Consider the following 24,318-nt stretch of genomic DNA (forward strand, 5'->3'; position numbering starts at 1 on the left):
TCCCCACCAGTCCTCACAACATCTCCTGGATGATGGACCTGCCACAGAGGTGGTGCTCATCTCTCAGAGGCGGAAACAGAAGTGCGTGGCCGGAGGGCATGCTGTAATCCCGCGGAGAGGTCTGAGTACCTTCTGTGCCGCAGAAGCAGCGCTGTGCACGGGGAAATAGATTGGGAGCAAGGCAGGACCAATTCCTAGTTTCATGGAACTGCAGATAACAACAGCTTTACCGTCTATGTTAAATGCGCCAGAGGGACAGACTGGAGAGATGAGATGATGCTGCTGGGGGAGGAACTGCAGCAGGGGGCTGGCAGCAGACTTGGCCCCATGGACCCCGATGCAGGAACACACTTGGAGGACCAGAGGGAAGGCCAGTGCACCTGGGGAGGGCTCATGAGGCGCTTCAGAAAGGAAGTGGGGTGGGCTTATGGGGGCCTTTGCAGACCCTGGGAAGGAGGTTGGGTTTTTTTCCTCAGAGTGCTGGAGGGTGTGTGTGTGTTATGTGTTTAAGTTTTTAAAAATTGAAATATAGCAGACACTAAGGCTCACAGATGTTGCATATACATGCATCATGTAAGCCCCACCCCAGGAGGCTTTTAGGCAGGAGGGTGACAAGCGTGGATTATATCTCAGTAAAACCCCACCGGGGTGCTGCCGTGAGTGGATGGTGGGGACCCTTTGTAAGAGTGGAGACCAAGCCTTGAACTTGTATTCTGACTCCAGCCCAGGAATCCAGAACCTCCGTTTCTTTGCCCTCAATACCTTTGGTTTCATTTCATTTTGCTCCATTTTGTAACCAAGTAGGGCTTCTAACACTGGTAAGAATGGGAAAGATGAAGCAGAGCTCCAAGAGTCAGCCTCACATCTGAGGACCTTCATTTGTGGGTTCTCAGTGGCTTCCCCGATGGCTCAGCAGATAAAGAATCTGCTTGTAATGCAGGAGACACAGGAGACACGGTTTCAATCCCTGGGTTGGGAAGATTCCCCTGGAGAAGGAAATGGCAACCCACTCCAGTATTCTTGCCTGGGAAATCCCATGGCCAGAGGAGCCTGGTGGGCTACAGTCCATGGGGTTGCAGAGAGTCGGACATGACTGAGCTACTAAGCACAGTGTGGAGTTTGGACCGGAAGTTGCAGCCGCTGCACATGGGGTTTTGGAGGTTGGAGACCCTGCACGTGTAGTTTGGAGGTAGAATCACACGTGCAGGGTCTCCCTTGCACTTGGAGTCTCCAGCAGCGTGCAGGGTGAAGGAAGAATGACGCATATGCTGTATCTCGCGACTGGACGGCCTTGCCTTCCTCGTTGGGATGCGGCCCTTCTGCACAGAGACAGATGGCCCCACAGTCATTTTGAGCTGAGCGAGCTGTCGAGCGAGCAGCCTTCTCACTTCCCCTCTGGAGCAAGGCCGCTTGTCTGACCGGAAGTCCGGCTTCCTCCCCCAGGGCTGGGAGCTGCTTCTCCAGCACCTGGGTTTTGCTCGTCCCTATGTCAGCAGACTGTCCTCGGAAAGCTTCGGTCCTCTGAGCTCTTTTTAAAAAGCAAGATATTTGCCAACCCTCCAGGCGCGCTTTCTTAAGATTCAGCTTATTTTGAGGGAGCTGTTTGACTTTTGAGCTCCCCTCCCTTAAGGAGGGAAATTCAGCCTCAAATAAAATGCCAGACAGAAGCCAGATTTGGACCAGTTTTCTTTACTCCCAACCTTTTTTTTAACATTCTGGTTGCGTCTTCAGTACATAAATTCTCTGTCAGGTTGGTTGTTCTTCGCCCTTAGGTGTAGTGGGCGCTGCATGGCGTTGGTATGATTTAATGAGTCGTTCCTTCTGGGGCAAAGATGAAGGTCAGGTCTGGTTAGAGAATCACAAACCAGATTAAATGATTCTCTTCCAAAGAATAAAATCATAATGGATGGCAGTAAAATGAGTTTGAATATCTCTTTCTAACTAGTCAGTGGCCCTTGCAAAGCTGTGTAATGATAGATGTAGTGGATCCATGCAAGTATTTGAAAGAAGTGGGTACTTTGTGATTATTGCTAACAGAACCACTAGTTCAGATTTTAAACCCTTCTCAGAGCCTTGTCTCCACTCTCCCAAGTGATGGTTAATTAGCCATTCCAGCCTCTGTGATGTGTGGACCAAGATGAAAAACATAGCTGTTTCTGATTCCAAGGCTCCTGTGGCATTGGAGAGATTCTTTTCTGGGCTCTCTTTACTTTCTAAAAAAATGTTTTATTTAAAAATGACACCATTTCTTGCTTTCTATTTATTGGTCTCTAAACCCAGAGTTCCTTCCAGTTTTGTATCCAGGCACGAAGATGAAAACTTCAAGATGTTTTCATTCCCCTCTTATAAGCCCATGTTTATGAGATTAAAAATGGGAGCTGAAATGAGTCCTTAATACGAGAGCTTTTTCCTCGTTGTTGGTTGGCTCTGTCCCTGGGGAAATAGATTGAAAATCAGTATCTTAATCCCGTGGAGGCCAGCCAGCCAGTATATTTTTATTCTGGAGATGGGCGCTCTGTGTGGTAAGCAAATCCAGTAAGGGCGTAAACAGCGAAATGTACTGTTACCCTGACAAATGAACTCTTGCTGGATCTCAGCTGTGTTTCACTTTTATTCTTAGGGCAGCAGGAAAACACACACACACATACACACGTGCACGAGTGCACACACACTCACAGTCAGCGGGCAGTGTCCTGGGCTCACCTTCTTGTCCATATCAGCTGAATGTACTTCCAGATTTAGCTGGCTGTGCACTCCAAGAGGGGGTGCAGTGTCTCAGTACTTAAACCAGGTCTTTTCCCGTTTCCTCCTCCTGAGCATTTAATGCACAGGTCAGCACCCTCCAACACCTTTACCTGCTACCCCTTTAAGAGGAGGGAGGAAAAAAAAACACTCCTTATTGTTATTTTTACTTTTCTTTCACATTGAATTATTTCGTGTGTGTGGCAACTTCTGTTTTTAGGAAGTGGAAGAAGCCAGAAACATGCTGGATTGTTCTGATAATACCCTGCTGGCCTACTGCCCGGGTCAGCAGGGCCTCTGCTGAGCTGTATTGAAATCACCTCCAGGCCAGTGTGTAAAGTCTGCAGGTGCGGAAATTCTGTCTCCCTAGCTTAGGTGGGGCTTCATCACCCCCATTGTGTTCCTTGATAAAGGTAACCCCACCCTGCAAGAAAGCAAAGACTGCTGTGAAATAAGGAAGGCTGTTCATGACCCTGAAGTAAATCAAGCAGGCCTTGGGTAACTAGACATAGACAGTTAGGAAATAATGCGATTTGGGTTTTGCCTTGATTTTGGTGGCCCAAATCACACGGTCTTAGGATGTACCTTTTTTTTTTTTTTTTTTTTTTTTTGGTAATTGCTTCCAAATTTTACTGACTTCATCTAAAGTAAACCTAGAGTAGCTTTTTTTTTTTTTTTTTTTTTCAGCCACGCTTAGAAACTTTGAGTATCTACAGGAGCAGAAAACAACAAAAAAGGTGCAGAGGAGATTGAGAACTAAGAGACCAAACTTAGGGCCTCACAGTTATAACTTAAGATCGGCAGCCTCTGGCACCAGATTTCATAATTGTTTGAGGATGGCCTGCCAGTGCAGGAGACGTAAGAGATGCGGGTTCGATGCCTGGATTGAGAAGATCCCCTGGAGGAGGGCACGGCAACCCACTCCAGTACTCTTGCCTGGAGAATCCCATGGACAGAGGAGCCTGGCGGGCTATGGTCCATAGGGTTGCAAAGAGTCAGACAAGACTGCAGTGACTTAGAACGCACACAAAGATGATGCTCAGGCTGTAAGGTTGTCTTCATTTTTTCAGCTCCTTTGTGGCCCGTTCAGTTTCCCATTTTCCCTGATGCTTCAGATATGAGAAATTCCATCTACAAGATAAAAAAGTAGCTTTGGGGTGGCTCTTTTGATGGAAGGCACCCCTCTTGAGAAGGGGCGAATAAAGGCTGTCCATGCTGATTCTCAGTGGGCTGGGCCTTGTCCTGGAGGCTCTTGGGGACAGGGTCAGAGACCCGATATCCAGTTTTGTCAGGACCCTGAGAAAGCTCTTGGCCATCAGGTGGTCCGTGTATGAGGTGTAAATCGAGATCTCACAGCGTACCAAGACACAACCGATAATACATCTTGTTTTTGTTCAGTGAACTGGACCTTGGAAAACCCAGGGTGACAGAGGTGACTCAGCACAGGACGTGGTCTCCGTCCCGCGTGCCCCTGCAGCCCGGGGAAGTGGAGGTGGAGGTTCTATTTATTTATATTTTCAACCTTTAAGGAGTTTTTATTTACCCAAGCAAGTTGTCAACTTTTCATGAGGCTATAGATGTTTTTCTCCTCCTCCCTCTCTCTTGCCACCTCTGCCTCATTTATAATTAACTGTCTAATCCCGTCTTCCCTGGTCGTGTTTCTCAAATCCGTCCTCTTCTATTTCTGATGCGACTCCCAGTCACCTTCGCGCTGGCCCGAGCTCTGCGTCCACGCTGCCCCTTCTCCACAGAGTTGTTTGTCACAAAGTGCCAGTCTCACCCTGTTGCCACTGCCCTGGCCCAGGACCAAGGCCCTCACATCCACAGGCTCCTGGTGACCTAGTCCCTGTCCACCTCTTTTATACCTGTGTTTGAACTTGAATGACTCTGAACGGTTTGATTTCTATGTGTGCATCCAGGGAGAAAAATGTTTAGGGCATGGGTTCTGTTTCTGTGGGTGGATGCTAAGGCTCTGTCTGCATAGCAGAGTGAGGATGGGGCATTTGGTGGCTTCATCAGGGAGGGTATGCCGCCAATCCATGAGGTCTTACCCGGGTTTCTGCTCCCAGAGAGTTGACCCTTGAGACAAGTTGATTAACTCAACCGAGTTTTTACTAGAAGACACTGTTTGCTCCCTTTTGTAGCAGAGCAGCACAGGATGCTGTTTTCTGGTGGGAGTGAAGAGTGTATACACACCCGTCACACTCTGGCTCTACCCTGCACCCCTGTATACCTGTCACTGTCGGGGAGCAGTGTGCTCCATGTGGGGACAGAGCTCCCTTCTCTGAAAGCACTAACCTTGTAGACACTGTCTCTACCACCCTTGAATGCCTAAACCAAATCGTGGCCAGACTCTTTTATCTAAAAGGAAAACGGAAGAGTACCAGATTAAAAGTTAACAGGATGGGGCTCAAGACCTAGTTCTGCAGGTTTCTGTCTGTCACGTGACCCTAGGCAAACTCCCTAACTTCTCTGAGATGCACATTTCCTCGTGTCTAAAGCAGAAATGATAAAACTGATTCCGCCCACCACGCAGGGTTGTTGCAAGCATCTAGAGGGTATCTCCAGAAATCACTGTGTGATTGAAAAGTGAAAGTGAAAGTCGCTCAGTCGTGTCCGACTCTTTGCGACCCCGTGGACTATCCAGTCCATGGAATTCTCCAGGCCAGAATACTGGAATGGGTAGCCTTTCCCTCCTCCAGGGGATCTTCCCAACACAGTGATCGAACCCAGGTCTCCCACATTGCAGGCGGATTTCTTTACTAGCTGAGCCACCAGGGAAGCCCAAAGTGTGGTTAGAAGACGGTAAAATGATACTATGCTTGTGATATTATCAAAATCATATTAAAATAGATTTGATTAAGAGAAGTTTTTTCTTATGTTACATCATCAGGGCTGGTCTTCACAGTTTAAGTTCTCAAACTTCAGATGAGGTCAGAGAGAAATTTCTCTCCGTGGTAGCTTGCAAATGGCCTGCTTTTCTATGCCTTCAGCTGGACCCTGCAGCCGCCTGAGTGACCTTGACAATTTACCCGACTTCCCTGGTTTTCAGCTTTTTTTCAGCTGCCAAGTGGTAGGACCAATCCACCTTCAAAGAACTTTTCCATTCCTAGCAGGCTACTTTTAAGATCTTTCTCTGAGGCATGGGGGCAACAACTTTCTTGGTGGAGCCCTGCATTAAGTCAACAGTTATTAATAATGTGAGAATGACCTTTTAAGGAATCAAACTGGCTCATCAGTAACAAGCCATGAATAATATTGTTGTAAGTCTCAGCAATGAAGTCCCGATAAAATTACATTCCTGCGGGTGTCTCTTTTCCTGATGTGCTGACCTTCATAAGCTAGAGGAGCTTAGTGGATTCCTTGCTCCTCTAGCCATTCGAGAATTTCCTTGGCACCCAATATAGAACTGTTGAAAAGCAATTTCACTATTGGTTATGAGCCCAGAGTTTTATTAAGGTGAGATTTGAAAGTTTTTCTCCTAAGAGGGGCTCAGAAAGCCCTGGGTAGCTCAGTTTGAACTTCCTTAACTCTTTCTTTCAGGAGACAGTGCTGCTGAGTACTGGAGAGGGAAAGCTGAATTTCCACCCTGAGACTGCCACTTAACCATCTGTCTGACCATTGAACTCTCTGTTAGCTATTTGATTCTCCACGATGTTTTTCCACCTGTGTAAGACAGGGTGATAATCATATCTTCCCCATGGAGTTGTAAGGTCTCACAGGTGATCATTCATGGAGGGGAAGACAAACTTCAGGGCCCAGAAGATGTTAGGTTTTGTTCTTATTGGTTATCAGGATCATCCGGCACCTAGAGGGCTCCCATCCCTATCCTTTCATGCTGTAGCACAAGGGTCCCCGACCTCTGGGATCTAATGCCTGATGATCTGAGGTGCAGCTGATGCAGTAATAATAGAGATAAAGTGTACAAAAAATGTAATGCACTTGAATCATCCCCAAACCAACCCCCAACCCCAGGTTCTTGGAAAAATCATCTTCCACCAAACCGGTCCCTGGTGCCAAAAAGGTTGGGTACCGCTGCTTGAGCAGATAGCTAACTTTGCTCTTCTTGTGACTTTTCATTCCTTAGGAATCAGTGGCTCTGTTTGTGTGGTCCCCTGGGGGTTAAGTTTGGTGATTCAGGGAAATCAGTTCGCATCTGTCTCTATAGATGGGTAAAGAGAAAGAGATTGATCAAGGCTGGTGTGTAAAGCCCATCCAGAGAGCATCTCAGATGTGTGGGACCTCTGTGCTTCTCTCTTGGACTTGCGACTTACGAGTTGGAAAGTTTCTAAAGTGTCCTTGGTTGTGTTCAGATGGAGAGCGGCGCTCGTCCCTGTCCCAGGCACAAAGCTACACACTCTCAGGGTGATGCTTGGCCTTAAACATTGTGGACTCATTAACTGGGTACCATATGTAGCCCAGAAAGCAAAAACTTAATTTTCTCTCTTTGTCACTGGTATTCAGGATACACTTAAAAATTGAATTAGAGGTGCTTATCTACTTTTGGTCTGAAAGCATGTATATTAAGTGAAATACAGTAAAAGCAGCCCTCTTTGAATGTGTGCAGCTCTGTGAATTTTGATGGATGTCCTCTGTGGTGTGACCACCGCTATATTTAAGACATAGGTCACTTTCCTCACCCCCAAATGTTTTTATGTCCCTCCTGCAAGCCCCTGGTGGCTATGGCTGCTCTGTCTTTATCACTTCACCTAGATTTTTAAAATCCCACTTGCCAGGAGTCCTGAAATTCTGTAGAAGACATCTATTGTTCCATCCGGTACTCACAAATGGTCCTGAGCTCCCGCAGGCCTCTGGCTCCTGCCTGGGAGCCTTGCTCTGTTTATTCATCTCTTTACTCAGCAGAGTCATCAAGCTGCTCTGCGGTCCAAGCCGCGAACGTGTGCTGTGACTCGAGACACAGAGTCCTCATGCAGGTTCTCGGCTCTCTCGGGAGCCACAGCGTGGTTGGGAGATGACATGCACGAACACAGAGTTTAATAAAGAGACAGAGAATTAATGGGCCACGTGAGGCCGAAAGTCAGGACACGTCCCAAGATCATGTCACGTTGTCGTTTTGGCCGAGCTTCGGGGACAACGAGCGAGGGGCCCACAGGAAGAAGAGGGCAGCTCTGTTCTGGGTTGGGGGGGGCAGGAAAAGGCCCCCCGAAAGCAGAAGCATCTAACTCCTGCCTGCCATTCACCCTCCCCTTCTCCCCTCCCGCTCGCTGAAGTCTTTGATTTCCTGGAACTGGAAAAAAATATTCCACTTCCTGAACTTTCATCATGGGCCCTCTGCTTTCTGTTCCTTTTCACGACTGTCCTCGGCTTATTCTCTGGATCATTGCGTGCTGGCCTCCAGCCCTGCTGGACTTCTCACAAACCAGATCCTGGCCTAGACTGTGCTTCCTCGTCTCTTCCTAGGGCCTGAGAGCCAGGCCTTGTACAAAGATGATGTTCCAGAAGTCTCTTGTCAGTTGAATGACTGAGTTGGGCCTTCTGGGGGAATACCTTGAGGGAGAGAATTCCTGGTCAGAACAAAGGGATGCAGTTAGGAAGATGCTTGAATGGCCACCATTGTTTATATTCCCTAGAGTGATAGTGCAAGGGAGAAAGGACTTTTGGAGGATTGGAAGTTAAAGCGGCCTTGATTTAAATCAAATTTATAAAAGATCTTAGCGTGTAAGATCTCACACACACACACACATGCATGCACAGACACACCGGTTTTCATATCCACCCCCTGTTAGGAAAAGGAAAGACCCCATCTTGCTTTCCTGCCATCTTATTTTCCTTGGGAGAAGAGGCAGAAGAAACTTGAGAGAGGTGAGTGTCAGTGCTCAGTCTGTGTCTGGTGAGCAGCATAATGGATGCTCTCAGGCCCGAGTAGGATCATCCAAAGGATAAAATAAGAGTTTGGGAGTCTGCCTGCCATATTTAGCCTGCCCTCCTCTTCTTTAATTTTATGCGACCCCCTCCAGGAAGACCTTGGTGGCATCCAGTTTCCATTCCATTCCTTTTGCCATGACTTTGAGGAGTCTGTTATCACATCCGCAAATCTCCTTTCCCAGCTTCTTCAGCACCTTTCTTTTCTTTGCTAGAAAATCCATGGATTCTCACTCCCTTCTAAAACCTCCCCTGTACGGAAATCGGGTTATGTTCTCCCTACTTTGTGCTGGTCATTTCATCACCCCTCATTGCCCAGGCAGTTCAAACAGAAACCCATGTATAAACAGAAATCAAAATACTTGGAGCAGTGAATGCAGGAACTGGCCCATGATGCTAATAACTTCTCCAGGAGACTGGAATGTGGCTGCCTTCCCGCCCAACCTGAACCTTTTCCAGGTGGCCAGGGACACAGAGCACTGCCCGTAATCCGAGCCGAGTGACTTCAGACGAGCCACTGTACTTCTCTGTGCCCGAGTGTCTTCATTTATAATGGGATAGCAATGCTTTTCCTGACATTCTCATGTGATAAAATGTTAAAGTAACTTATGCACGAGCGTTACGTTGATTATGGGTACGGAGTGCTTTGAGAGAGGCCCTTGGGAAAACGTCGATCCTGTTTGCTTATGGGTGCCAGTTTTCAGGGATAGCCCATCCAGTAAGTTGCCAAAAGAAATATATGGTCTGCTGTCTTTGAAAGTGGGACAGGGCATTAGGGGCATTCAGATTAAAACCACAGTGAGGCATCACCAACATGTATCAGAACGAGTAAAGTCAAAAAAGTAGCGATGACAGCAAAATCTGGCGAAAATGTGCATCAGTGAGCTCTTCCGTACATTGCTGGTGGGAACGTAAGATGGTATGGCCGTTGTGTACGCTACTTTGGCAGTTTTTTGTAAAACTAAACATCTAATTACCACGTGATCCAGCAATGGCACTCTTGTGCCTTTGTCCCAGAGATGGATACTTACGTTCAGATAAAAACTGTGCGTGAATGGTCATAGCAGCCTTATTTATAATAGCCAAAGAATGGAACATACTACAGGTCCTTCAGTGGGTGAATAAAAACGGACCATGGTACATCCACATCATGGAATATTACTCAGCAGTGTGAAGTAACCAACTACTGATAAACACAACAACTTGGATGAATCTCCAGGGAATTACGCTGAGTGAAAACAACCCATCTCAAAAGGTTACCATGTGAGTTCATCCGTGAGGCATGCTTGAAATGAAAAAAATTATAGAAATGGGAAACACATGAGCGGATGTCAGGGGTTAGAGGCAAGGGGAGGAGGCTGAAGGACAGTGGATAACGGTTAGAGAAGATGCTTGTAGTGATTTGACTGTTAGGTGTTTCGACTGTGGTGGTGGCTATGTGAAACCATGTGTGTAATGAAATTGCCAGAACTAAGTATACACACAGACACACACAAAGGAGTACATGTGAAACAAGGAAATCTGAACAAGATGCGTAGATTATCAATGTCAATGTCCTGATACTGTACGATGGTTTAATAAGGTGTTACCATTGGAGGACACATGGCAAAGGGTGTACAGGATCTCTGTATTATCTCTTACAACTGCATGTGAATCTCCAGTGATCGAAAACTGAAAAGCTTGATTTAAAAAAAGATTGAGGCAGGATTCAGAGCCAAGGTGGTCCGAATTCATCTCGTTAAGCGTTTTGAGGAGCTGATGCTGCGAAGGTGTGTTAGAACTGGGAAGGCAGTCTTTTCGATTGTTCTGATATGACATCCTTTGCCTGCAGAGGAGGAAGAGGGCGGAGAGTATGAACAGAGCATCCCACAGCTAGACATGACACAATACGGTGGATTTTGGTGGTCCTTCCTCTTTGTTAAAGTTTGATGAGCTCTCTGGACCCCAGGACCCAGAAACTAGCACAGCAGCTTCTTTTAGAGGAGGAGCAGAGAAGAGAAACGGGTCAGGTTCGCAGCATTGCTTCCCTCTTGCGCCCTGGGGCTAGGTCTGGATGCGGCCCCTGCTCCTGCAGCCTTGGCCCTGGGCGGGTTGAGTTTGGGATGCTGCCACACGTGAGCACCGTTGGCAGGGCTATTTCAGCCCTGGGGAGCCAGGTTATTGGCAAGCTGCTTCTCCAGAGACATTAACCCAAAGTGAAGGCTTGTTCTTATTTCATGGCAGATGACATTTGATAACTGGGACTCCAGCTCCTGGGCTCTCTCAGGGGAGGTTTTCTTTCTTGAGAGTGCATGCCAGGATGGTGTAGGCTGGTGATGGTGGCACATGATGGCCGTCTTTTCTTTAAAGTCGTAGGACAGTCACATCTGGACGGCACCTATGAGGATCAAGAGATTGTCGCTAACCCACCGGACATCTGCCAAGTTGTGGAGGTGACCACCGAGAGCGATGAGCAGCCGGTCAGCATGAGTGAGCTCTACCCCCTGCAGATCTCCCCTGTGTCTTCCTACGCAGGTAAGGGGCTGGGTGGGTCAGAATCTCTGCCACTGAACGAGGAACAAGGCAGGGAGGTCCTTTAGTCTAAGGTCACCCATTTCACCAACACAGCAGAGAACCTCTCCTCCTTCCTAAGGATTACTCAATTATTCTGTCTTTAATGTTCTCAAGCAACATCTTCTTAGACACTTTTGTTCTTAGTTCCAAGTCTTGGTCACATTTCACTTGATCACCCGTAACATATTCACGCATGACTAATGAATAAGAAGATTTCTTTGGGGGGAGAAGTATGTTCGATTTTACAGATGTTATAGAAAGATGTTGCAAAAAACCTGAACGAAAGTTTTGGCCAGTATAACAGTTCATCTGCATCTGTTTTATTTGCACACATTATCAGAAATTTGGAAGGGTGTTTTTCATGGAATCTGAGTTTGTCCCACCTGGGTAGGACCTTAGGAATCCCCTCTTCCAGTTCCTTCATCGGAAGTGAAGGGATTGCTCCAGGCCCATAAGTGTTTGGGTCAGAATTTGAATTGAACCTGCAGACCCCACGTTCCACCAAGTTTCCTTGTCATCTCTACATAGGTTCCGCTTCTTTTTCAATTTAGCACAGCTTCTCATTGAGCATTTTGAACTCTCCAGGGAACGTCCCCAGACTGGCAGAAATTGGCCCCGATGTCAGAGCGTTAGGACCAGATTCAGTGGGCTCTCCCATCCTTAGAGGATAAAGTGGTGGCTCCCTTCCTCCACCAACATTACGTCTTACCCTCCTTCTGATGATCTCCACTTGACTTTTTGGGACTCAGTTATAATTATGAAATGTAAGGTCTGAGTCAGGGTTATTCCTTGCAGATATTACAGGTAAAAAGTGGATGTCCTCTGATGGGTAACCCCAGTCGCTCAGGTCAGGAATTCTTCCCAGTGCTCTTTATGTGCTGCCAAGTAGCGTGTCCTTCAGTCTGGGCACCACCCCAGTGACTGGCACAGAGTCGGCTTCAGAATTAGGTGGATTCATGTGACACATTGTTTGTACATTAGCAGCCCCTAAATTAACCTTCTGTTTCCTGAACCCCAACTTGCTTCCATGTCAACTTAATTTTTTTTCAATTGTGGTGAAATATCCGTAGTATAACATTTACCACTTTAGCCTTTTTGTTATTTTTTTGGGGGGGCCATGCTGTGTGCCATGTGGGATCTTGTTTCCTCGAGCAGGGATGAACCCATGCCCTCTGCTGTGGAAGCGAGAAGTCTTAACCGCAGGGCCGCCAGGGAGGTCCCCCCACTTCAGCTATTTCAGCGGCATTCACTAGAGCTCTTTCACTTTGCAAAACTGAAACTTCGTGCCCGATATACAGTAACTCCCCATCCCCCTCCCCCCAGCCCCTTGGCAGGCCCCCTTATACTTTCTGTCTCTCTGCATTTGGCTACTCTATGTACCTCATATAAGTGCAGTTATACAGTATTGGTTCATTTGTGACTGGCTTATTTCACTTCGCAGAATGTCCTCAAGGTCCTGACTTTCTTTTGTGCTGCAAACATAAAAGGAAAGTGAGAAGCAACCTTGGCTACAAGAGGCCTATAATCTGCCAAACAGGCTAAGCTTGTCATCAGTTATTTATTCATGAAACATATTTTGAACTCCTGTGTGTACCATTCCCTGTAATAGGAACTATGACGATACTGTTTGTTGCGTGTGCGTTGTGCCCTGGAAACTGTAAGTGCTTGATGTTGACTGGTTTATTTAATTGTCAGGAGAATAGCCCTGGGTACTGTCATTATTATGTCTTTAAAAATTAAGTATCTAAGGCTGCTGGGGTGAAGCAGTGTGTCCAGAGATGGACAATCTGTAGCACAGTGGGACCCACGCGTGGCTGATGCTGTTCTTAGCCCTTGCACTGCGATGCTGCCCTGCAGGAACTCGTGGGGCTCTGCCATTCAGAGCAGTCCACATGCCAGGATCTCAAGGGCCAACCAAAGGAGGCAGAGCCAAATGTTTATGCCCTGATTTTACAGTGGAGATAACTGAAACCTGAAACACTCAGCCACTTTGCTTTTGTTTCTCTGACCATGGCTGCAAATGTGTGACTTTGCTCTGTGTCATGCATTGCAGGCATTATTACATCGTTTTTTTTTTGTTTGTTTTGTTTTTAAAGGGGTTAGTGCTTTAGAATCAACTTTTCTATTTATCTGTTGAGTAAGAGTTTTCTGAAGTGTTCTTGGGGATTCTGGAAGGGCCTCTTCTTGCTGTTCTGCCAGCAGTAGCATTTTGCCTTCGCAGAAGAATCCCAAGAACAGCTGATTCATGCAGAGAGAAATGAAAATGTCATTACCCTTTTCAGGACATTTGCAAGATGTGAAAAGAAGGATTTTAGTGCCAGGCTGGCAGGCAGCGGGGGTTTGCTCAGAGCCTGGTGTTTCAGCCTGGCCTTTATTTCTTTCCATTGTTTTCATTGTCTGAATTCTCCAGAACCCTTTGCGGGGAGGCTTAATGGATAGAGCCAAGATAAGTCATCACTACCGCTTTTCTAGAACCCAGGACACACCAGAACTTATCTGTTACTGACCATGGGTAGCTAAAATCTTTCAGTCAGGAATTCCATAGCTTGCTGCTAGGAAAGACAGCTTCTTGGTTGTATTCCTTTTTAAACTTGATGGTCTCCACAAAAAAATAGGCTGTTTGCCTCTTTTTCATGACAGGGTCCCTTTGTTTGAACTATTCAAGTGAATTTCAGCCTCCTCTAACCACTTTCATTCATTTAGGAAACTGGTATTTGGAGGCAGTTGTTTGCTCTTTTTTTCCTCCCTACTGATCATTGAAATAGAATCCCAGTAGTATTACAAAAACCACATTCATTGTTGCAAGTCGGTCTTCTCCGTGGTCTAAATATGATGTTGAGCAAGAAGAGGGACAGTTTCTTTGAGTAGACGTACTTGCCCTGTGGGCTTCCCTGGTGGCTCAGTGGTAAGTAATCTGCCTGTAGCGCAGGAGACATGGGTTCAACCCGTGGATTGGGAAGAGCTCCTGGAGGAGGAAATGGCAACGCATTTCAGTATTCGTGCCTGGGAAATCCCATGGACAGAGGAACCTGGTGGACTGCAGTCCATGGAGTCACTAAAGAGTCGAACATGACTTAACTACTGAGCACACACGCTTGCATTATGTTGTTAGAAGACAACATGAAATTCTAGTTGGATTCATAAAACTTTATTCTGGGAAGGGATGTCCCAAACCCCAACCTTGGGAAACTCTAGAGAAGAGTCCTTTTTATTTTTAAAGATTCCGGTGTGTGAACAGGGATTATTTATTATGTTGTTGGTGGCTTAGTAAGAGAAATCACAGTAGTACTGGGCGGAAGGCTGGATGAGAGGATGGAGAAGAAGGCAGAAGACAAAGGATTGATTTGTGATAACTGAGAGAAGGGAGACCAGCCACTAGCAGAAAAGACTTTGGGTCCTTCAGGAAACCGGAGCAGGCTTGTGTTTTGTTGGGTGCAGCAAAAATAAAAGTGCTTTAAGAAGACTCTGGTTTGAAGGACTTCCCTGGTGGTCCAGTGGTTAAGAATCTGCCTTCTAATGCATGGGATGCAGGTTTGATCCCTGGTCGGGGAACTAAGATTCCACATGCTGTGGAGCAGCTAAGCCTGTGTGCTGCAACTGGAGAGAAGCCTGCATCCCATAACAAAGGATCCCACACGCCACAGCTAAGACCTGATGCAGCCAAATACAGAAATAAATAAATATATATATATATATATATTTTTTTTTTAAAGAGGGCTCTGATTTGAACCTTTTCATTGAGACTTGTAGTGAAAGTCATGGAGGAAGTGATCGAGGGAAAAGAATCCTTGTCAATCTTATTAATAAAACTTGTTGAACAAGTCTTCCAGAAAATGTACCAAGATGTCATTGTGCAAAAGGGCTGTGACAGAAGACGTGTTGTCTCCTTCCAAATCATGTTCCTAAGATGGTCTGACAATAAAAACTGGGCTAAGGGGACTCCCCTGGCGGTCCAGTGGTTAAGACTCCGTGCTTCCACTGCAGGGGGCATGGGTTAGATCCCTGGTCAGGGAACTAAGATCCTGCATGCCAGGCCACACAGCCAAAAAAAAATAGAGCTAAAAAAAAGAAAGAAAGAAAGAAAGAAACTGGGCTACGTGGAGAGTGAGCCTAAGACTAGCGTCATTGTAGAACTGCAGGTCCTGGAGGGAGCACCCAAACCCACTCTGGGTGCTTCTGGGAAAACAGAGACCAGAAAGATCAATCAAACTGCTTAGGTACCTGTTATTACTCTGTAAACACTACAACTTACTCAGACTGTGCTTAAGAGGCAACTCCCCATTTTTTTTTAATTCCATTTTACTCAAAGCAAATAAAAACCCAAACTGAAACTAATGAAAAGGAAAAATAAAACAACTCATATTGATGTGTCAGCGACAACATTGATCTGGAAGCAGCAGCTGCTGTGAACTTGTTAGTTCTGTGAAAATACCAGTGGTGAAGTAAAACCCAAGAAAACACAAAAATAGGTATGCGTGGCCCCCAACAAAGCACTTTGAGCCAGTGACCCAGGAGTCGCTCTAAGTACCGCTGTTCTTCTAGAGAGAAGGGTTTGATATCCTCAGGCTGGGGCTTCAAGCATCCTTTGCTCCTAAGCTGAAGGCACTCGAGGCCGTTCTTTTAAATACTAAAAACTAGAAAAATCAGGAACTTCCTGATGGGCCAGTGGTTAAGACTGCACGCTTCCAATGCAAGGGGCAGGGGTTCGATCCTTCGTCCGGGAACTAGGATCCCACATACCGTGCGGAGCATCCAAGAAAATACTTTAAAAAAAAAATAGAAATCTCAGTTTGCTAATATGGAGATTCTTCAAAACTGCTTCAGAGGGAATTGACCTTCCTTTAGAAAGGATGTTCTTCCGCAGACACTTGTGTCGGCTGAAAACAGAAGTTCGGAGCATGTGTATCTCCTCTTGTCTCCAGCAGTTTCCCTGAAGTTGTACTTAAAGGTGGATAACATTCTGATCCCGTTTATGGTCATGCCAGGTCCCCGCACAGAGTCTTCCCAGAGACTGCATCCCAAGCCCCTCCCACGTTGGTGACTCAATTCCCTGCTGGTTTTTGCCCATTTCCAACAAGCCTGGTGGCATCCTGTGTTTATTTGAAGGGGAGAGGAACAGAAGACGAGGTATTTCTGGAGGGTGATTAGGAGGAATTGGAGGGGCTGGACCTACAGGAAAGGAAGAGAAACCTCGACTTTGGAGCCCTAAGAAGCTAACGCTCAAAACGGAATGGGGATCTTGAAGTTTCGTGGGAGGTCGGAGCTGCAGGAGAGCCTCAGTGCCCGAGGCCCGGGCATCAGAAGGCTGGTCTGTCTTCCCTCCCTGTGCTGACTCAGACCATCACACTTGAGCTGGTTTCTCAACATCTCTGTTCTGCTTTCTTCTTGGGAGTGGCAGCCTCTGATTTCTGTCTCCTCTTAGGAGTCCTGGGCTAGTTGGAAGATTAAGCCAGGAGGCGTGCTTTCCCTTGCCGTTGTTTTTACAATAATGTGTTTTGGTGGGGAAGGGTCTCTTGTGCCTGGCGTTGCTGGTTTGCCCCGATAAAGAGGGTCAGGGCTTCCCGGGTGTCTGCTCCCTCTGTTGGACGGGCCGGTTTTCTGGCTGCGGGTGGTCAGCCGTCTGCAATGGCTCAGGCCTGGGTGAAGTCACTGAAGTACAGTGACTGAGAACGGTGCTGAGAGGCCCCAGGATGGGCCCCGTGTCATCACTTTCAGCTTCTTTGTTTGAAGAATGATTCTGTGCCTCAGTTTGTCCGTTTCTTCCCTAGCCTTTAGTTCGTGGAGGGGGCTGGTCTAGGACTGGTGCTCTGTGGTCAGAAGGGCTCTGTCTGAGCTGGGGGGCTACCTGGTCATAGCCATGCCACCAGCAAGGTTGGAGGCTGGAAGCCAGGGCCTCTGGGGTTTGGAGTGGAAGGGGTAGAAGCCACGAGAACACACAAGATCTTCTGCCCAATGAGGGTAGGGTGGGGTGACAGGACCTGCTTTCTGACTTAGGGTCCTTGAGAGACTGAACGAGACCTGCAGGCAAAGTGCTGGCCCACGGCTCACTAACCCCATACTGCTACTGCTGCCGCCGCTAAGTCGCTTCAGTCGTGTCCGACTCTGTGCGACCCCATAGACAGCAGCCCACCAGGCTCCCCCGTCCCTGGGATTCTCCAGGCAAAAACACTGGAGTGGGTTGCCATTTCCTTCTCCAACGCGTGAAAGTGAAGTCGCTCAGTCCTGTCCGATCCTCAGTGATCCCATGGACTGCAGTCTCCCAGGCTCCTCCTTCCATGGGATTTTCCAGGCAAGAGTACTGGAGTGGGTTGCCATCACCTTCTCCGACTAACCCCATAAACATTCACTAATATGGCTTCCCTTCAGGCCTTGTCTGTAAAGTGAGTGACCCCAAGGGTGACCTCTAAGTGTCCTTGTATTTTGGAAGTTCTCCCTTCTGTGCATTCATTTCTTGATGTTGTGAACCCTGAAAAACTGCACGCCATCAATTTAATATTTGAAACACTTAAAATTTTTTTTTACTTAAAAAACAAAAGTAGTTTGCTTAAAAATTTTTTTTTAATTATTTTTACTTGAAATCTTGGGGATTCCCTGGTAACTCAGTGGTGAAGAATCTATTAATACCTGCCGATGCAGGAAACTCAGGTTTGATCCCTGGTCCAGGTAGATCCCACATGCCGCAGAGCGACTAAGCCTGTGTACCACAACTACTGAGCCTGTGCTCTAGAGCCCAGGAATTGCAACTACAGAAGTCTGTACACCTGGAGCGCGTACTCTGCAATGAGAGAAGCCACCGCAATGAGAAGCCCACGCACCGCAACTGTGGAGTAGCCCCTGCTCCCTGCAACTAGAGAAAAGTCTGCACAGCAGTGAAGACCCAGCCCAGCCAAAAATAAATAAATAAATAATTGAAAAAAAAAAAAGAACACTGGTAAATTACTTGGAAAAAAAAATATCTTGTATTCTGTGCACAGGTGATGTCACCCCTGGTTGTTGCCTGATCCTGTTCCCCTAGCATGTGGTACAGATCCAGTGTTGAAGGAGGCTAGTGAGCTCAGGACAAAGGCGCTCCAGCATTTACTGGATGTGGGCTGTGTGCCTGGCCCCAGGCTGAGCACAGCATCCTCTTTGGAAGGTGCTTCTATTCCCAACTGTGCCTCCGTGAAGTCAAGTCACTTGCTCTGTCTCTCACAGCCGGCAGGCTGAATCAGGGTGGTGACTGAGTTGGTCGTCTGTTGCCGCCTACAACTACAAACTTTGTGCCTGAACACAACACACTTTATCATCCCACAGTTGCTGAGGGTCAGGAGAGCAGGCGTGACTTGGCTCGGGTCTTCGGCTCCGGGCATTCTCTGCAGAGACCCGCAGTCCAGTTCTGGGCCGGGGCAGCTGTCGCATCTGAGGATGGGATCTGGGAGGGTCTGCTTCCAGGCTCACACAGCGCGGGGCGGAATGTAGTTCCTGGCAGGTTGTCAGCCTGAGGGCCTCAGCTTCTTGCTGGCTGTTGGCTGGAAGCAGCCCCTCGGTTGTCTGTCTGGGTGCCTCCCTGCCGTGGCAGCCTACCCCCTCAAGGCCAGCCGGGGAGGTCGTTGCCTCATTAGATGGGGTTTCAGGCTTATGTAATGTGATCGCATACAGCCTGTCGCCTCCGCCGTGTTCCGTTGGTTTCAGAGCAAGTCACAGCCCGGCCTGCCCTCCAGAGGAGGGAACCCCACGAGGAGGTAAACACGGCAGCTGAGCCTCACGGGAACCCCCCTAGAATCTGTGCATCCACAGCAAGCCAGGGGGAAGATAAACCCCTTTATCCTTCCAGGATATCAGCACTGAGGGGCTGGGAGGAGACTGGGCTGGAAAGAAGGGACCTGGGGAGACTGGGATGGGATTTAAATGAGCCAGCTGCCGCGGATGGTGTGGGGCCTGGATGGAGCAGCCTCAAGGAAAGGGCTTGACATGGAGGCAGGAGCTGGCAGAGGACCAGGGGGGCAGACAGGCACCCGGGGGCCCAGCATCCCACCCCGGGAAGCAGAGACCATGAATAAACGTAGCTTGGCCCTGGGAAAATGAGCCACCCCTCCACCCTCAACCTTTTCTCCAAAGGGGCAGAACTAGAGAACTCCAATTCTGCCCCAGTACCTCCCAGGCACACGCGTTTGACCTGAGCAAAGGAGACGGAGGTTTTGAGTTTAGTGACCCACTTCTTTGGAAGAAAAAGTTTCTGATACATATATATATTTTAAAACACTGCCTGAGCCTCCAAACGGTTTGAGCGGCAGGAATGATAGGCCTGTGTTTTTCTCTCTGTGAACAGAAAGCGAAACTACGGATAGCGTGCCCAGTGACGAAGAGAGCGCAGAGGTAAGCATGGCGGGGCCGCTCGCGCCAGCAGACTCTGGGACAGAGTCTTCCCAACCAGCACGGTGGTTTCCGCGTGGCTAGTGGAGGTTCTTTTCTTTTGATCATGAGTTTCAGTTGTGGCTTTTTTTTTTTCTTTCCTTGGTGGTGGTGGTGAAATATGCATAACGTAAAAATTGACAGTGCTTTTGCATTTCAACTTACAAAACGAGGCTTTGGGGAACTGAACGGGAGGGCAGAGAGTGAGAGATGTCTCAGTAAGAAAGGAGGCTGTGGCGGCAGGAAAAAACCAGGAAACGCTGATGTTCGTAGGGCCATAAACATCCTACTTCTCGGGCAGAAATAGAAGGTCCAGGTGGCCCCGGGCAGTGATGAGAGGTCAATGTCAGGAAGCGCTTTAAGCCGGAGCAGCTCTCTAGGTCCCTAGAGTCCCTGCCACCCGCGATCTATGCCCACTGGCCAGGTGTGTATTCAGTCGGATTCTGAGTCCCTCTCCTGTTCTCCTTCCCCTGGCTGGGCTCTGACAATGCCAGCCAATGGCTCTGATGGTGAGCGAAGGCATTCCTGTGAAGCCTGCCTTGTGTCTGTGTTTGAGTCAGTTACAGACAGACTGCCTAGTGGTTGTTTGATATAGCGATTTCCCAGGGTGCGAACTGCTTCCGAGGATAGCCTGGGAATTCTGAAAAGACAGCAGGCACAGGTGCTCACACATTCAGACCCTGTTTCTTCAAGGTCAGAATTCTAGCTCCTTCCCTGAATGGCACCCACAGCTTGAAGCCAGCTGTTGGCAGCATGTTGGAGCTCTGAACTGCACCCATTTGAAAGCGATCCAGGGGCATTCCCTGTCTCTTATTGAGCACCTCACTTGCCTTCCTCTGAAAAACTCAGCTGGACTCAGGGATCTGGTGGGGCCATCGTGAAGACCTGGCCGCCCTCTTGCACCAGCCATCCTGGCCCAGAGCTTCCTAACAATCAGGCCAGGCAGCTGGCGTTAGAGGGGAACCAGAAACCAAGCTGCTGCCTCATTTTCCTGCCTTCATAGAATAGTCTCGGCTAGATTTCTGGGAGGTGGGCGACGGGCATTGATGATTAAAAATAAAAGGTTGGGGGGGAGAGAAACCATGTTTTGGGGGCATGTGTTGCTGGGGATGGATCTCAGTTCAAGGATGTGGAGTCACTCAGCTTCTTGTTTATTCCATGCCTCTTAAATTCAGATACTTAACACGTGGGGAGAAGGGGCCGTGTTTTAAAAAGCCACTGGAGAAAGGGCAGAGGAAATACCTGTCATCATTCTTTTCTTTGCAAGGGTCGGCCACACTGGCGGAAGAGGAGTGTTGAAGGCAAACAGTACCTCAGCAACATGGGGCCGCGGAACACGTACCTACTGCCCAGCATGGCCACCTTTGTCACGTCCAACAAGCCCGACCTCCAGGTCACCATCAAAGAGGAGAGCTGCCCGGTGCCTTACAACAGCTCCTGGCCCCCATTCCCCGACCTCCCCATCACCGCCCCCATGAGCCCCACGCCCAGCAGCAGCCGCCCAGACCGGGAGACCCGGGCCAGCGTCATCAAGAAGACATCAGACATCACCCAGGCCCGCGTCAAGAGCTACTAATAAGCCTGCGACTTCCCCTGGTGGTTGTCGGGATTTCTTGGCTTTGTGTTTATCGTTTGTTTGTATTTTATTTTTCTCTCTGACATCTGTTTTAGACGAATCTTAAGGGAAAAAGCCTTGACAAAATAGAACATTGATTGCTGTGTCCAACTCCAGTACTGGAGCTTCTTTTTAACTCAGGACTCCAGCTTCTTGGTAGACGCGTTATCTCTAGAGCCTGCTGGATCTCCCAGGGCTGCTCCCTCAAGTTCAAGGACGTCATAGGACCAACCCCCATACGGGCAGTGAGGTGCTGCGTTGCCTGTGGTCAAGGCCAGCATGGTGGAATGGATGCCTCCACACGGAGGAAGAAAATGTGAACTAGCTGGAATTTTTTATTCTTGTGAATATGTACATAGGGCAGTACTAGCGACGTTGCAGTCTGCTTCTGCACCTTATCTTAAAAGCACTTACAGATAGACCTTCTCGTGATCCTGCTCTGTTTCACAGCACAGTCAGCAACCCCCTTCCCTAGCCTTCTTCCCTCCTCCCCTCCCAGCCCTGACCCTTCATCCCTTCCCTTCCCTTCCCCTCCCATCTCTTTCCCTTCATCCCCTCCCCTCCTCTCCCATTCATTTTCTTTCCTCCTCTTCCTCCCCTCAAAGGCCGTGTTCCACATCCCTGAGGAGGAGAAGAAGAAAATGAACTTCTCCACCAATGTCCCATTTTAAAAGACTGCTTTAAAAAAAACAACAACAAAAAAAAAGAGAAAATCTTTCTAATCTGCTATGCTTGAATGCCACGCGGTACAAAGGAAAACTATCATGGAAAGATTATGCAAATTATCAGATTTGAAGACAAAAATACTCTAATTCTAACCAGAGCAAGCTTTTTTATTTTTTATACAGGGGAATATTTTATTCAAGGTAAAATTCTAAAGAAAATATAATTGTTTTTTATCTTTTCTACAGCAAATTTATAATTTTAAGATTCCTTTTCTTGTTTATCGGCAGTTATTACATCCTTGTGGCACATTTTTTTTTTAATTTTGTAAAGGTGAAAAAGCTTTTATGAGCTCATGTAGCAATCAAATTATCCTGTGGATTGATAATAAATGAATATGATATATAGTTAAATTTTTAATGGGCATCACGCCTGGCTTTGTGTGTACCTTAGAGGACAGTCATGGGACAGGACTGGCCAGGGTATCATTTCTTCTGGCGGACTGGAACTTTCCCCCTTTCCTTTTCCTTTGTGTTAACCATTCAGTCATGTCCGGCTCTTTGTGACCCCATGGACTGTAACCCACCAGGCTTCTCTGTCCATGAGATTCTCCAGGCAAGAATACTGGAGTGGGTTGCCGTGTGCTTCTCCAGGGGCTCTTCCAACCCAGGGATTGAACATAGGTATCCTGCACTGCAGGCAGATTCTTTACCATCTGAGCCACCTGGGAAGCCCTGAGGATACAGATGCCTTCCTTTGCTGGGTGTTTGCCTGCAGCTGGATCCTGTGCTGAGTGCTGTCTTACATGACGATTTCACCTCCTCACTCATCAAGGTTGTGCACAGGATAGAGATTTATCTCCGTTTCACAGGGAAGAAATGGAGACTGGAAAGGAAAATGCCTTTATGCAAAGCCTCACAGGTAGTAAGCGTCCGAGGCTGGTGTGATTATGGATGGAGTCTTTTTCCCCCTTTCCACTGCTCTCTACTGTTAGCAAATTCCATGCACATCTGTGTTTTTCTTGTTCTTAAATATATGATTAAAATTCTGTATTTATGTCACATCCTAAGCTCACGGATAAGACATTTTTGGTAACAGGAGATATTTGTTCATTCCTCCTGGCTCAGTCTTCTTTCTAAGACCTGGGGCCTCAGCCCAAGGCCCTGCCCTCAGAACTTGAGGCATATCTTTCGAGTGAGAAATGTGAATTGCAGAATCCCAGACTCCACCACCGAGTCCGTGACCTCAGGAAAGCCACCCGGCTCACCCCTCAAGCTTCCACCGTGTCCGTAAAATCAACTTACGGAGCCTCAGCCTCCCTCCCTGTTACCTCTGGGGCTTGTGTAGGAGATTGCTGGGTTAATGTTTGAAAAGGTTCCTTCAGTGAAAGGACAAAGGGCTAATTTTATACCTCCCTCTGTGTGTGGCTGCAGATAGAATTAGTGGCCATAAAATTATCCAGCCCTGAACAAAAAATGAACTGAAGCATGTTACTGGTTGCTGTGCTGTGGCTGAAATGCCAGGCTGGACGGTTGGCTGCCCCCATGAGGAGCACCCGGGTGACAGTGGGTTTACCTCCCCTTCACGAAAAGCCTCTGCAATCTCGGCGAGAGGAGAAGCCGCAGGGAGGAGGGGTGCCAGTCTTCCTTGGCCCCGTGCCCTTCACTGAAGACCTCACCTTCTCCCAGGTTCTGGACAAACAGGTCCAGTTCTTTGCAACTTGGATCTAAATCCTTCTACTCAGCCACCCTGCTTTAGAATCAATTAACCAATAGCGGAAGGCGGCTCTCGGTCATGTGACCTGGAGATCAAAGGGCAAAGGAGAGCCTCTTGACCTCTTTCTCTTTTCCAAACACAGAGGGAGCCCCCCCTACCCCCCAACTCACTTCCAGGCCTCTCAGCAGCTCTGCAGGGCCCAGAGGCCACTCCGTGCGCTTCTGCTGACACGGTTGTGACCGGACAGGCAGCATCTCGTCAGGTGAGAGAAGACAGAGAACTGAAAATGCACCTGAGGGGCCTAAAGATAACCATCCATGGCCAAGAAGATGCAGGTTCGATGCCTGGGTCGGGACGATTCCCCTGGAGGAGGGCATGGAAACCCACTCCAGTATTCTTGTCTGGAGAACCCCACGGGCAGAGGCACCTGGCAGGCTGCGATCCATAGGTCACCAAGAGTCAGAGACGGCTGAGCACGCACACAGAGCATAGCCAAGAAGGCAGGAGAACCAGAATGGTGTTTAAATTATTTCTGAGAAAGGGCATGTTCTGTCATGTTTGTCAGTGTCACTTGCCAGGAGTGTGGGGAAGGAGCCCCGTGCCTGGGGTTGGCCTGAGGAAGAAAAATCAGTGAGACAGGGCATCTCAGGGACGCAGCCTCAGACCTCATTGTCTGTTACAGGAAGTGCTGGGGACACATGCTGCTTTTGGCTGGTGTCTGTGAGAGCTGATATGCCTTTTGTGATGGGCTTGAG

General features: G+C 48.0%; 1 protein-coding gene across 4 annotated transcripts in view; it reads left to right on the forward strand.

The window, feature by feature from the left end:
* IRF2 (interferon regulatory factor 2) overlaps positions 1 to 23,145 on the forward strand; it is a 103,903-nt gene extending 80,758 nt beyond the window's left edge. For 3 of the 4 annotated variants that reach the window (XM_055567427.1, XM_055567430.1, XM_055567429.1), the window contains exons 7-9: positions 10,975 to 11,139; positions 19,487 to 19,533; positions 20,837 to 23,145. In XM_055567427.1, coding sequence (XP_055423402.1) covers positions 10,975 to 11,139; positions 19,487 to 19,533; positions 20,837 to 21,145 — 521 coding nt within the window. In that variant the 3' untranslated portion in view covers positions 21,146 to 23,145. The remainder of the gene's footprint in view (positions 1 to 10,974; positions 11,140 to 19,486; positions 19,534 to 20,836) is intronic. The other variant, XM_055567428.1, reaches the window with a different exon arrangement.
* Positions 23,146 to 24,318: the final 1,173 nt, after the last annotated feature.

Source organism: Bubalus kerabau, chromosome 2 (assembly GCF_029407905.1).
Source record: "Bubalus kerabau isolate K-KA32 ecotype Philippines breed swamp buffalo chromosome 2, PCC_UOA_SB_1v2, whole genome shotgun sequence".
NCBI lineage: Eukaryota > Metazoa > Chordata > Mammalia > Artiodactyla > Bovidae > Bubalus > Bubalus kerabau.